This window comes from Euprymna scolopes, chromosome 3 (genome assembly GCF_053919585.1).
Source record: "Euprymna scolopes isolate OS-2025 chromosome 3, ASM5391958v1, whole genome shotgun sequence".
Classification (NCBI taxonomy): Eukaryota; Metazoa; Mollusca; class Cephalopoda; order Sepiida; family Sepiolidae; genus Euprymna; species Euprymna scolopes.
The window spans coordinates 31,281,300-31,296,884 of NC_136484.1; the positions used below are offsets into that span (position 1 = coordinate 31,281,300).

At 30.8% G+C, this 15,585-nt stretch overlaps 2 protein-coding genes across 2 annotated transcripts in view; one reads left to right on the forward strand and one right to left on the reverse strand.

Moving 5' to 3' along the window:
• LOC145254514 (tetratricopeptide repeat protein 39B-like) overlaps window positions 1-11,252 on the reverse strand; it is a 222,230-nt gene extending 210,978 nt beyond the window's left edge. The window contains exon 1 of the mRNA XM_080113043.1: window positions 11,136-11,252. Within this exon, the coding sequence (XP_079969169.1) occupies window positions 11,136-11,225 (90 nt within the window). The 5' untranslated portion in view covers window positions 11,226-11,252. The remainder of the gene's footprint in view (window positions 1-11,135) is intronic.
• Window positions 11,253-11,490: 238 nt separating this feature from the next.
• The window catches only part of LOC145260794 (PAT complex subunit Asterix-like), a 33,406-nt gene continuing 29,311 nt past the window's right edge, over window positions 11,491-15,585 (forward strand). The window contains exon 1 of the mRNA XM_080119106.1: window positions 11,491-11,591. Coding sequence (XP_079975232.1) covers window positions 11,491-11,591 — 101 coding nt within the window. The remainder of the gene's footprint in view (window positions 11,592-15,585) is intronic.

Consider the following 15,585-nt stretch of genomic DNA (forward strand, 5'->3'; position numbering starts at 1 on the left):
TTCTCACGTTGCCTCTAAATACACAACCTTATTCATTGAACGTTTTGTTTCCACTTTTCTTTGATGCACTTCTCAACTTCCGCATTCCACTACCTTGTCACTATTCCATCCAGCCACAAGTCTGATCTGTTACATTCAAAAGTGAATCTTTCAACATTTACACACTTCCTGTGGTGGATTTGATAGCTGAACATCATTTAGCATCTATTTATTTATAATTTATTATTTATAGTTAAAATTACATTTCACGTGTTTTTACTTCAACCAAGAGATTGTAAAACAAACGTCAAATTAAAACGACAACGACTTAGCCATTAATCTGAGAGAAACAAGTTTTAAGTAGTCCATTTCAAACTCAGAGTGTCGGTTAAAGATGAAGAATGTTTAGAGTGAGCAATTGTCAATAAAAGAACAGAAAATTTTGGAACACATTCTTGAGAATCATTGTGAAGTTAACTGAGAAAAAGACAAATTCAATAAGGAAAGGTGTTGAAATCATTGCTGTACAATTAAAAACAATAACACAAATATCCACAGTGCAAAATAGTGGCAAGTTTTATGTATTTTCAATTCAGTGATGGGAGTAGATTTACACATGCATGGTACTCAATAGAAAATACATGTCATAGGCAAACACTTATTTCCATGCAGTGGTTCAATTTTCATCAATTTATCAATTGAATGAACAAGATTCATACAAAATGCAGATATATTCAATTATTTTACACACTTTTGTAGATTATTGTGTGAATGGAGGTTAAAAACGTTCCTATACTTTGCATATAATCTAAGCTTTTTAGTATTAGAGAATAAGACAGTGGTCATTAATTAATAATTAGTCCAGCCAGATAAACTGAAAAAGAATAGCAAATACAACTGCTTTTATATCAAAAATGTGTGAGGCACTCAGATATACTAAAAACTTTGATTGGTCAAGCAAACTCCTATCTTAAGATAGGGTGACATTTTGAAAAAAAAATACTTAACTTGTATTTTATTGATTACTCAGACTAATGCTCTTATCTTGGATGTTATTCTTACGTTTTGACTGATGAAACTTTCGACCTTCTTCAAATGCATCTTGTCTAGCTCAAAATTCTTTATGTCAAACTCGGGAATCTGTACACCATTTGTACACATATGTAGTCAAAGATTTTTGTAGAAATATATATGAGAGAGAGAGAGAGAGAGAGGAAGAAGTGACGGTGGCTTAGTAGTTAACAAAACAAGATGTGGGTGTGTCAAGTTCGAACCAAATTCTTTTCACAGAAACACTTTCACCAAACCAACACTTGACCTTGTGTCTAACCTTCTGAAGAGGAGGTAAATAAAATAAAAGAGAGAAATAATCAGGTTTGAATTTCAGCTCGTTTATCTAGTCATTTGTTCTCTAGCTGTCTGGATTGAGCATTCTGATAAGGGAAATTACTGGCTGCCACTTAATGATAATGCATAGTTCATCATAAGAAAATAGTGCTCTCTAGGTAACTGATAATATGTACATGAACATGAGTATTAGGTTGGTGCAAAACAGTATCGTTTTCTCACATGTTACTTTTATATATGACTAGAGTACAAAAACACTTTGCATTTTGTTTATAAACTTAATCAGTAATCCAACAGGCATTTATTTTGAAAATGAGATTTTCAAAGTTACAAATGACCTAAATAACCTATATTTGTATCCTTCATACTTGAACACTACTAGCCCACCCTAATGAAACTAACTCACCAATATTAACATAGAATATGAAATATAAATTTAAATAAATGACCTGGATAGGTGTTTGTAAATGTGTCCGATAGAAAAACCAAACTCACTAACATTAAAAAAAAAAAAAAAAAAAAAAAAAGTTGTTTTCACAAAATGTAAGAATCAAGAAGAAAACAGAAAAAGGGTGTAAAAAAAAAACAAAAAAAACGACTAGTATAGGACATTGAGAGTACAGTAGATCCCCCGGGATACAGCATTAATCTGTTCCAGGGTTGGGATCGTAAGGTGAAATCGCTAGATGGCAGGGCCTAAGCAAAATTTTGTACAGTATATATCAAATATTAGTAACAAAATACAGTACAGTATATAATACACATGTATATAATCAAATAACATTATAAATAACACCATAAGGCGGGGCAAATACCATAACTAGGGCCTTAAAAACATTGTATTCCACATCGTAACCTGAAAAAACATATCCTAGGGCCACCGTATCCAGGGGTTCTACTGTATCAGTATATGGTCTTGTCATTGCTGGTATAAATTTATTAGATGAAGCTAGTATGCAGAAGAGCTAAAGCAAGTACAATATTACAAGTTATCACACTTTCAGTGTGTAAAAATGCTTGGTTAATGGTGTAAATTCGGAAAACCTTGAAAGTTTTGGATCTCAAAAACATAAAATTTTCTCACCCACAGACCAGACTAGTAGTGATCAATTTCAAGCTAGCATACTAGCAAAGTTTCGATTGGTTATATAGAATTTCTGGCCAAAGTAATTATTATGAAAAAAAAAAATGGGTATGTGGTGGGCATACTGGACTTGCTTCTCTTGTATCTCACCAGGCTTGATCTTTTTGCACGGCTATCATGAATCAGTCGAGTTTAGTAGTGTGGCAATTTTAGTTTGGATATTGATTTCATTTTTTTTTTTTTTTTCGTGCTTTAATTTTAATTGATTTTTTCAATAAAAGTTTTAAAATAAAGCTGTAGTGGTTTCTTTAAGGCGACAATTTTATCGTTCCACCATGTATATATATTCATAAATAATAATGATGAGTTAAGAAAAATTAAAAAATGACATAATAATTACATGAATGATTCCACGCTACAAAACAGATGCTGTCAAGAACTGTGCATGATAACGTACTTAAATAAACGGTATGATAGTAGACATCTTGAAATTTGGAATACAGAATTTTGTCATTTATTTGTATATGTTCTGTAGTTACATAGTTTCATAAATTAAGGGATTGGTATAAATAAAAGGTGAAATATAATTGAATAAACATATTTCCCCATAAACATATTTATAAAAAAATAATTATTTTTATACCTACAGACACTAACGTTTCATGATTTCACAATCATCAATGCAGGAAGGATTCGAAACCAACTACAAAGTCACCTTTGACCCATTTGTCTTACCAACGGCCTACTAACAATTGCCACAAAAATTAAGGGTCATGAGTTTAAGGAGTGCCGGCAAGATTGGGGGAGTTGGATTTTCCAGATAAAAAATAAATAAATAAATAGATAAACACATTGTGGAGTGGTTAGTAAATAAAGAAATCAACTTGGAGCTCATGAAATCTTCAACACGGTAAAATGAGTTGCTTTTACCGTGTTAGTTTGCTTAGTGTTATAAATGACAGCTTCCTTTTTTTTATTTCAATGATCTTTATTTATGTGGATTTATTTCATGTCTATTTTTTGCTTTATATCCTATTTTTAAGTATCAAAAATTTACCGAGTTTCTATAAAAATAAGGTCACGTTTTTGTGTATGAAGAGATTGTTTAGAAAGCAATGAAAATTCGATTAAAAAAAAAAAAAAAGACAAGAACTAAAGAGACATTATCAAAGTGTCAAGAAACGGGAAATAAATTAAGATCAATTTTTGACAACAAATCTGGTACTTCAAGAAGAAGAAGACAAATTGGCGCTTCTACACTATTAGGACAAAATTTCGGCAATCCTAATACTGAATTTCACATGAAAACAATGGTATCTACATATTCTTCATATTTTTAAAATGATTATATCCAAAAATTATGAAAATCGATATAAGGTAGAAAATTATTAAAGAAAATAAAAAATAGAATTTGATGAAAACGATCGTAAGGCACAGGAGAGTTCAAAAGGGGGTAATTTTCCGTTTTGATTTAAACAAGATGGCGGAGATTTTTTCACCTGCTTACACAATTAAAGTGGGTTTTTTTTTAATAATTCAGTCACATTTAGGTAATTTCGACTGCATGATTTGGAAGCTACCACAGTAACTTATTAGAATTGACAAAAAAAATCAGTTGAAACTATTGTTTTTTATCTGAAAACTCCATTTAACGACTACAAAATCTCGTCCCAATTCTGTAGAAGCGCCAAAAATTTAAATGAAAAGAACAAAATATTTATTTAGTTATTTTTTCTTTGAATATCGTAAGAACAGGTGATTTTTTTTTTGTTATTTTTGTACTTTTTTATTAGTTTTAAACTTTTTTGTAACAATCTTCAGATTGGAATTATTGATCAGCAAAAGTGATTATTATGTTTTTTGGGGTTTTTTAAAATTATTTTACTCACTAGGAGTTTTCACACAGACCATCATCAAAGAATTCTCTTTGAAAACAACCTGTGGTGTTCCCTGGAATCTGACTGGCAACAAGTCTCACCAGTTTTTCAGTACTCACCACCTCTTTGAATAACCTTTACAAATTAGTTTGCGTTATTGTCATAGCCGTTTACTATTGATAACTTGTTGGTAGCGATCATTGGTCATCACTGGAATTTGAGCGGCAATAAACCTCCCCAAAGTCCCAGTCCTCTTTGCACTCATTCAGTGGAGGTCTGGTTAGTGCTTTCTCTCCTCCATCTTTCCATCTTCCTTGACCCTCCTCACTTATTTGGTATGACATCAGTTTATGGTGACATTAAGAAAAATTATTATTATTATTATTATATATATTTTTTACAATAAGAACTTAAAAACGTTTTTTTTTGTTGTTTTTTTATTAGTGACAATTTAATTACATTATCAAATAAAACGAACGGCTTTAACAAAAATTGACTTCCAAACATATCTCTGGCTAGGTCTTTCTTTATCCCTCTTTCAAGTACATTTTTATCTCTTCCTTTCATGTTTTATTTCACTTTTCCCATGTGAATTGAACATGTTACCACAATTGTTCAACATCTAACCTAAGAACTCTCATCCATTCTTTTAATGTGACCAAACCAATGAAGTCTCCTGTTCTACATGCATCTCCCGATACTGTTCAGATTTAATCTTCCTTGGAGGTCATCAAAACTAAGACTGTCTTTAAGATTTACATTTCAGAAAGAAAATCTATATCCACAATTCAGTTGTGAATATAGATTTTCTTTTATGTAAACATAAAACATTTGTGTACTTTTATTTATTTAGCTATTTTCCTACTCGCGTTGAAACAAATCAGCTTGTGTAATTATGAAACAAAAAAGGCATTCTTAAGAAACGTCCTTTCAATTTGTGTAGACAGTGATGAAAATGCTATTTCAGACTTAATCATAATAGAAAGAACGTCTTATTGAAAAGCTTGAATGCATTTCAAAGATACATCCACTCAATCTATATGCTCAGCAATAAAAATCCTTTTTCAAAACTAAAGTATGTCAGGTGGATGGACGGACCAAACCTCTTATAAAGATACAATGTCCACATCTATATACAAATAAATGGTTTCAACACGGTTTAGTAGAAATTGTTTATTAGAAAGTTGTTTATTTACAGTATAAAACCAAGGGCCACAAGATCAGATTAGGAATTCCATTCCCAAATTAATCAAGACTCTCAGTTTAATGGAATTTTTTTTAAATAGTACATTATGGTAAAGAAAGTAAATATTCTAGAGTTCACTTGCCTACTCCCTTACCAAATCTTTTAAAATGTTAAAATTTCTTTTTGTATCTATTTGCTAAACTTCTATATGAGCCTCTCGGAGAGATCATTGTTGATATTATGAGATTTATAATGCCAGAACAAATTTTACTTTTTATTTTACTAGCATCACGGACTTTATTCGTTGTCTGGTCTCTGAAATAATGTTTTATTGTACTTTTTCAGTCTTGGCACAAGTTAAAAAATATAGATGAAAATCTCACTATAAGTTTATCAAATTCTTGGATACAATACATAAAAGGAAGCAATTTAGAACTTTGTCAAATTAAAAAAGCAATTATATCTACATTTAAAAGTACTCTTCCAAAAGAATGAGATACGTTTTTAGGGGATTATTCAAACTAGATAATATATAAAGTACTTTATTAAAACAAAACAACTTTATTTTGGAGATCAAAATCGTTGCTCATTTTCTATCCCTATTTTTCTTTTATCTCCCACTATTCCCACTCCCACTTCGAGATTGATTTGCTTGTTTTCAGGTTTTACACTTAGAATGGATTTAGAGGGTTTTAATAACCTACTCCTTATCACATTTTATTTGGTTCTTTCTTTTTGGTTGTTTGTAATTTGTCCCATTCCATACATGTCATCTTCTAATATAAAATTAATGTTAAAACAACATATTTGAAGTAGGCATAGGCCCATAAAGTGAATGCGATATTCAGGTGATTAATTAGTTCAGGGTAAGCTTTAAAAAAGTGTTACAACAAATTTGGCCTCGTTGTTATTTTCAATTTATTGTCAATTTTTTGCTGTGCACACCATTTGAATGAAATTTTATGAGAACATTCAAGATATAGAGAAATTAAAATCAAAATGAGACAATGTCTTTGGAAAAGTTAGGAACAAATATTTAATTAAGAATTTACTTTGAAATAATTATTCTTTATAGGTGCAATTGATAGTTAATTTCCAATTATTTGTTACTTTGAAACAAAAAATTCAACCTTTAAGAATGTTTTTTACGTCATACATTTACAAGTTAAGAACATAATTTGAACTCCTACATTTGATAAGACGTTAGTTCAAATTGGTCAATTAATATTTGATCTTCAATGAGTAATGAAGAAAGTCGATGTGTTTAGCTTTTAATACTAAATACTGGCTTTCTCTTAATTAGCTGAAAGAAACCTGTAAATATTAATTTATTTTTATTTCGGACTATTATTCTCATCTTTATTAGTTGTTGTTTTTTGATCTTTTATTGGTTTTTGTTTATTCACAACGTTTCAGCCAACTATTCCTCTGGCCTTCGTCAGGTGGTAACCGCGACGGATAGGAACTTCGAATCTCCTAACTGCATTCTCAGCCATCACTGCCATCTGTAGTTGTTGTCGTCTCACCACATTTTGACCAATTAACCTCTGGCACGCTTTGGGTGGGATTGAAACCGCTATCTTCAGACAATGAGATTCGAAGTTCCTATCCGTCGCAGTTACTACCTGACGAAGGCCAGAGGAATAGTTGGCTGAAACGTTGTGAATAAACAAAAACCAATAAAAGATCAAAAAAACAACAACTAATAAAGATGAGAATAATAGTCCGAAATAAAAATAAATTAATATATAATGCTCATCTCAAAAATGAATTCCAATTAAGGAATAATATATATATAAACCTGTAAATGTTGTGTAATGAAGGATTCTATCACATATACTGCAACTGCACTGTTACCCTCGCCAACTTAAAACTATTTAATTATAACGTTTTCTTTAATAGTTATTACCAGATATATTTCTATGTAAAATCATTAGAAAAAAAAATATCTAAAAATTAAAGGCAATAAAACGTTTGAAGTTCAAGCTGCTTCAAGAATACTTAGTTGTAACCTTTTCATTAATAATTGCTTTCAAATAGATTATATTTCATAAAATAGCGAAGAAAAGGCCAAAATTTAAAAAATCTTACACAATATTGAAAACCAAACTTCGTAACAAATTAATGATAATGTTTTCTTTACTATCAAACAAATATTTTTGTAAAATAATCAGGGGGAAAAAATCAAATTGAAGCCAAATTTCAAAAAGGCCAAATATAATTTTTGAAAGTCAAACTACTTCAAAAAAAAAAAAAAAAAAAAAAAAAAAAAAGGGCCGAATTCATAAAATTTTTGCCTTGAAAAGGCCAATCTGGCAACCCTGCTTGGAAGACCAAATGAAGACCTAACAATTAAAAAGTTAATTTGTAGAGGTATTCGGGTCTGTTTTGAACGAATATCACATACCCCGTGCCCCAGCCCAATTATATTATAAATGGGAGTAAAGGCAGGTTTGAATTCCTCTCCTTAAAAAAAAGAAATAAAAATGACCCCCCCCCATGAATTTGTAGGCAAAACATCAGAAAATGAAGGTCTCAATATCATAAGAACTACTTGACGTTCAAAACACTCGAATATCCCGAAAAATAAACGGTATTTTTTACGACCTGCCCAGCGAAACACCCCCAACCACCACATGTTAAGAATGACTTTTGAGGTTAAGAAGGTGTTTATTCCGAAAGCTGTTCCTAACATGGGGAGGTTGGAGTGTTTATAATACGCCGGGACACGTCGTAAAAATTTACCAAATCAACTTTCATTCGGTCTGCCAGGCCACAAATACCGTGACCTACGAAGACCGTGTAAATACCCTCCATTTATCGGAATTGTTCAAAAAAAATTTTTTTTTTTGATTCCTTAACAAGAATGGGAGAGGGGTGACAAAAAGACGCTTTTTCAATTTTATTTTGATGCCTGATAAGATAGAATCAACAGATTTTTCTTTTAATATGTTGTTTTAAGCAAAAACAAAAGTACTTAATTTTTATGTCGAAAATAGTAATATATCCAAAAATTACGAAAATTCATTGAATAGAACAACTGCTAGTAGCGCTGCTGCTACGCTCGCTACAGTGCTACACAGTGCTCTGCTACACTAGTGCTACTGCTATACGCTACACACTGTTTTTAATAATAATAATAATAATAATAATAATAATAATAAAAGATCGTTATGATCTTTAAAAAAAAGCAACAAAAAAAAAAAGCTCGCTTTTGAATTGGTGAAAGGGGAGATAAGTATGTCCCCTGTGTTCACAATTTTCAAAGTGTTCACGTCTAGGGAAAATGCAATTTCCTCCAATTTTCCGTAACAATAACTTAACTATAAATAATTTTCTACTCGCTGAATTTTCGTAATTTTTGGATATGTTACTATTTTCGACGTAATAATTACGTAAGTAATATTGTTTTTGCTTAAAACGACATATTAAAAAATTGATCTGTCAACTATGTTAACAAGCCCTTTTATTTTTGTTTCATAAGACGTGGTGCCGCGAGCACTTGCCTGTGGTTACATGGGATTTGTTTATCTTGTTAAACCTGTTCGTCGTTATTAATCAGGTTGAATGCACAAAATCGTCTGCTTGCAAGGAAAATAAATCAATAATTATCATTAATAATAAAACAAAGAGAACATCTTTTGAATAATTAATATTTGCTATCCGGACACGGTTTTGATTTAAAAAAACGAAAATTTTGGTTTTTATCGATTTTCTGCAACAGAAAATGGATTATTTATTCATAGTACGTTTTCAGCGTCCCAAATTCACATATAAACGTCATTCGATACTGATTTTTGTATGTATATTTTTTAAAATTAGATTACAATTTAAAATGTAGTAAAAAAGTAAAAATATCCATAAAAATTCAATTTAATATCGATCCTTTTTTTTTTAAGAAAGAACCTGCGTTTTGTATATATTTTCCCAAAGTTTTTTTTTTTTTTAATTTGTATCTACTACTGTGTTCAAAAGAAAAAAAATTCCCATTAGAAAGAATCAATATTTAATTAAATCTTAATAAATATTTACTAAATTTTTTACTTGGTTTCCACCTTAATATTTTCCTGTAAAATGACGACTTTTAAAGGGGTTCTTCTTGTATGCTGAAAACGAATATTGCATTTAAATTTTCCTCAAATATGTACTTTTCCGGGTATTAAGCACTGTACTTCCTTATCTTAAAAATGGTAGTCATTGTTGTATGCGCAAGTGGCACAAAGTAAAATTTTACCGAATATTTTTTTTTTTTAACTTTGTAAAATTGGAACATAATTTTAAAACTACAAATTGAATAATCGTACAAGAATAACGTCTATCGACTATAGAATTTGAGACGCTGAAAACGTACACAACAATTTGATCAAATTCAATCAATGTGCTTATGGGGGGGGTAATTATTTAAATATTTTTTTCCAAACTAATAAATTGAAATATTTTTAAAAATATATAATAATTGGGTTCTTATTTAAAATTCAATCTAATTAAAAAAAAAAAAAAAAAAAAAAAAAAAAAAAACTACCGAAAAATCCTTATGATGTGATATGTACATCACTGATGTACATACCCGCGATGTCATCTTCCAAAATTCACGTAAATTGATCAGGTAGTTTTATTTTTAACTAAGAAAATCAAATTTTATAGGTAAGCAAAAAGAAACTGTCTCTCGTTGCCAGCTAAAAACACGGGTAGATAACTCCACAATAATTGAAACTTGCGAGATCAGTCTTGTAATACTACCGACTTCACATTAATCGCTTGAAGTCGTTTAAAAATTATTTTATTTATAAAAATAAGACTACTCGATCAATTTACGTCATTTTTGGAATATGACATTTTCCTTCCGTGACGGGTACGTTTATAAGAAGCAATGCTTCTTAGAAGCATTAATCGTTTGAGAATTTCAAGAAAGAAAAAACAAATGATTTTTCTCATTCCAAATACTGGTAACATTAAAAAAAAAAAAAAAAAATGGTGAAATGTTCATACTACTAAATATTTACATGAATATATTTGTATCGAAAAAAAAAATGAAAAAAAAATCGTAAAAAATCATTTAGTATTATTGACAAAAACTTCTTCGGAATGATTACAATTGAATGCCTTTCATAAAGACATGCCTGTGATAATTAATGAAGAAATTAATTCTTCAACTGTCGGTTTTAATAAATTTTAAAATTAAAAACAAAAATTATTTTCAACGGATAAATTGATGAAATCTCAACCGAAACAAAATAAATGACAATTTTGGAAAATCCAATTTACAAGAACAAAAATGTCTTGAAACTTAAAAATACTAAATTTAAAAAGACGAAAAAGTAACCATTTTATCAGTTCTATAGATAAATAAACGTGTAATAATTCGTAAATATTGTTCAAAAGTGACATAAAATCAATCCGAGATGATGTCAATATTAATTTCCAAGAGAAATTAAGCTTTTTTGCGAATATCTCAATCATTCATTCAATTCTTTCAGTAGCAGATGATAATATCGATCCGATGAGAGACGTTAAGTCAACAAGTCGCACATTACAACCCGCATTATTTTATTACAATAAAGTTTCAGATATAGAATAACATGTATACATTTAACGAAGACGGCGCTGTGTTAAAAATTTACATTAGAAAGGAAATCAATGATTTATTGTAAACAAAACTTACATCATTGGATTCCTCCTCCGCGACTTCTTTGGCATCAGAGTCAGCCATGCTAAATGATGTATGTTGTCTAATATTACATGACACGCACATTCTATAACTACCTTTTTTCTTTTTTTTCTTTTTTTTTTTTAATGAAAGAAATTAATTCTTGTATACTATTTTATTTAAAAGTTTAACTTAATTAAAAAAAAATAAAAAGTACAAAATAAATAAATAATAATAATATAAATCTGTTATCGAAGGGGGGGGGGGGGCTCGAGAGTATAACCCGATTTCCACAGTCCACTTCCGGTAGTTGCACACGCCATTTCCTTTTTTTTTATTATTTAATATCGGCCTTCTTTTTCTTTCAAGGATGTCTAATAATCAAAATCCACCTGATGTTGCTGCCGGTGCTGCAGCCAATGCAGCGATTAATAATGCAAACGATCCCAGAAGACCGAACAAAGTTACGAGGTAAGAACAAAAAAGCACACTTTTTTTTAAATATAAGAAATCGACACCTCACGTCAGCTATTTTTACAAAACAATTTCGGATTTTGTCAAAAAACAAATATATAACAAATAAATGTTATCAAAGGCAAGATAAGTTACGTTTCTACCTAACTGGATATATTTTTCGTGTTTTTATTCATTGAAACATGTTTATTCAGCTCGAAAAACATCGTGTATTGGAAAATTCAAAATGGCGTCCGACTCTCTCTTTAACATGGTAAATTCAGGAAAAGGTGTTATAAATAATAAACTAGACAAAATACTGTTAGAAATTCGCTCAATATATGTTACCGTGACATAAGTTGATATATATTCGGTGTTTTTTTAATAGTATGTTGTCTAGTTTATTATTTATAACACCTTTTCCCAAACTTAACATGTTAAAGAGAGTCGGGCGCCATTTTGAATTTTCCAATACATCAGTAAACACTGTATGTTTTTCGAGCTGAATAAACATGTTTCATTGAATAAAAACAAAAAAAAAATGTATCTAGTTTGGTAGAAAAGTAACTTATCTTGCCTTTGATAACATTTATTTGTTATATATTTTTTTTTTTTTGTTTTTTGACAACTTTTTCGTATCTATACAAACCCACAATTTCTTTTTATCGAAAGTTTCCATCGAAATACGAATAGATTTTTAATTTGTTTAAGATCATACAGAATTCTTAACATTTAATATTTGCCTTTAAACTTTAATTCGGCATTCCTTTCTATTTAGTTTAAATTAAAGATTTCAAAATCCTTTGTCAAAGTTTCATGATCTGATGTAAGTAAACGTAAGTAAATTATTATTAAGGGTTGATGTGTTTCCTGGTATCTAGTGCGGAATTCTCTCTGGATGAGTTGGCTGGCTTCCTCCCAAGGAGAAAGTTCTTTGGGAAATATTAAATTCACCAGCGGTCCCCAGTCCCATGTAAATTCCGGTAAGGGGAGATGATGACGTTAATTTTTGCAGGAAGGTGTTGCCTTAGCAGTGTCAGAAATTTCGTGAAAATAGTGAATAATTCCACCCCATCTTTCCAAGCTTATAACTCCTCGAAAAATGTAATTCAAGCCCTAATTTTTTTTTCAATTAAAGGAGCAAGGACCAAGGTTTCATTAAAAAAAAAAAAAAAGACAAAAAAAAATGTGTTCTTCTTATAAAATAAGGTTTTAAACTTCGGACTTTACAGGTAAATTTCTAAAAAAGGGATTTTTTTTTTGTTTTAAATTTGAATATATTATTTATTGACCTTTTCTCTTCAATTTGTGATACATAAAACTATTTGACATAAATTAATCATTTACTTTTTAAGAGAAAGTTGAAAATGGGTGACACTTGGGGGGGGGGCGTGAATTTAAAAAAAAACGTTTGTCTAAAATATTATATTCGGTTTATTGGAAAGAACATAAAATTTCACATTGACCCTGAAAATATCGTAAAAATAGAATCAATAGAAAAATTTTGATAGATTTTTAAAGTTTAAAAATTGAAAAATATTGAGTTCGGAAAATTCATTACTGTTTAAAAAAAAAAAAATATTTCTATTACTTTTAAAACAACTGTAATAGTTTATTTTGGAAGTATAATCCCTAAAGAAAATAAATAACCCACTTTTAACAGAGAAATTACGAGATTTTTATATTGTATTCGCAGTTTCGTGTTAGGGGTGTCAAAAATTCCTACAAAAATTCTGCTACTGTTGCCTGCCTTCGTCCCACACATGCTTAGTATTCCCCAAAAGTCACCTATCTTATACTGACCAGACTCAACATTGCTTAACTTCGATGATCTAACAGGAACCGGTATGTCAACGTGATTATGCTGTATAGAACAATAATCGGTAATGCTAAAGATTAGATACTGAAATTCAGTTTCAGTTGCTGATTCGCTGACTGGAAGACGGTATCAATGCAGAAAATGCCCCTTCTGATTATGTTCGTATCAGAGAACATGAATTAATAAAAATAAAATGGCATGAAGGTATTGGTAAATGATACTTTTGACTGTAACGCTGACCATTCTAGTTTGTGTTTTTAGGTATTTTCGAGGCCGCTGAAAACTAATCTGGAATTTAAATCCGTCGCAAACTTACCGTTCTGTTTTTAAGACTTGTTTCTAGGGAATGTTTTCGGTACTTGTACAGTTTAATCAACACATTAAAAAATATCGACAAAAAAAAAAGTTATATTGTACGTATTCGTTTTGGACTGAAGTTCTCCGAAAATATCACTTAATTTGATCGAGTAGTTTTTTTTATTTTTATTTTTTTAAAGACAGAAAAACACGTTTTTATGTGGGCGCGTTGAAGGTAGACATGTTTGGATTTTTAGAACACGCCACGGGGAGATAACTCCGTCTAAAGCGCCGACATCCCACTCCCCATCTTAAATATTAGCTTTTCTTCTTAAAAATCGAAACATGGCTACCTTTTGATCGATATCATTACATTTTTTTTTTCGCTGTAAAAAAACTACTTAATCAAATTATGTAAACTCTTTCGGAGAACTTCATTTCATAACGGATACATACAATATAACTTTTCGATATTTTCATTTTTTAATGTCTTGATTAAACTATACAAGTACCATATTTTCTTACGGATAACCGTTATTTTGTAGCCGTTGCGCATGCAACCCCTCCCCACTAAAACACGGAGACTGAAAACTGCCATGTCGTCAATGTCTTCCCCATCACCACCGTGTGAGCGCATGAATACAAAAAAAAAAAAAAATTTGCTCATGGATACATATTTTCAACCACGGTAACTACACAAAAAATAACAAATAGCGGTAAAGGTGCATCGTTCTACCCTCAAAAAATCCTTTAAAATTAGCACTATTATAGTTTTTCAGTGTGTTGAAAACGAAAATAACGTTTAAAATTCCAGGAAACAAGTAGTGTCCAAGATATGAAGAAATTATAGTTTCAAAAAGCAAGAGATCACTTTCTTGCAAAGGGGAGTGAAAGGTGATAAAACCAATCGACCGTACAACTAAGACTATTATTAGACACTCAGGCAAAAAGAGAACTGCAATAGCAAAAGGAAGAATGACAAAAAGGCTGAAATAAAGATGGCGAATTGCCTTTTATTTTCCCCCAAAAAAATTGAGTAGAAATGGTCCATTTGAAAAGGCCTGGAGATTGTGGTCAGTCCAAGTAAATCAGAATCAGCCTGACATCGGTGGGCACTGGAAATTAGGCATCAGTGGGCTGCTGAGCTAGACATCAGTGGGCTCTGGTAGGTGAGCATCAGCGGGCTGCTGAGCTGAATGTCAGTGGGTTCTGGTATAAGTAACCGGACCCTATGAAATACTGATCCCACTGACAGTCACAAAATGAGGACATTTTTCTTCAATGAACATACATTGGATCTTTTCATATAATATAATGAAAGGCTATTTGTTTCGCAAAGCTACAAAATTCTTAACTCTGATCTTTCATCAGCTAATAAAAAAAAAAAGTATGGTGACATCAAAAGATGCCTAACTTTGGAATCAACAGCAAACAAGGATAAAAATATACATCAATAGCTTCACACTGGAATACAAATTAATTATCCACTGGTTAACAGTGGATTTCAAATCTGCAGACCTACTTAGAAACCTCACACTACAACAACATTATTTGCTCTCCAAGTCTGCCGATCGGCTCGTATGCACTCAAACATTCAACACACATTCAAATGATGAAATCAAAAACGTTGACCAAACAAATCTAAAGGAGCAAATATTGTGCACACAACTTTTTATTTGCAACGATAAAATAAACAAAGAATAAATTTCTGATTGAACTTGACATATTGTACTACACAGTGGAGGTTATTTTCTAAGGTTTCGGCTATTTGGATATGTGCATTCGGCTTTGCGTATATGTCGAGTATAGGGCATGGTGTCATCAGCAAATGTATTTGTCTGATGCAATTATACCAATCCAATGTTCCATTTTGGGATGAATAATATAAAAAGGAAA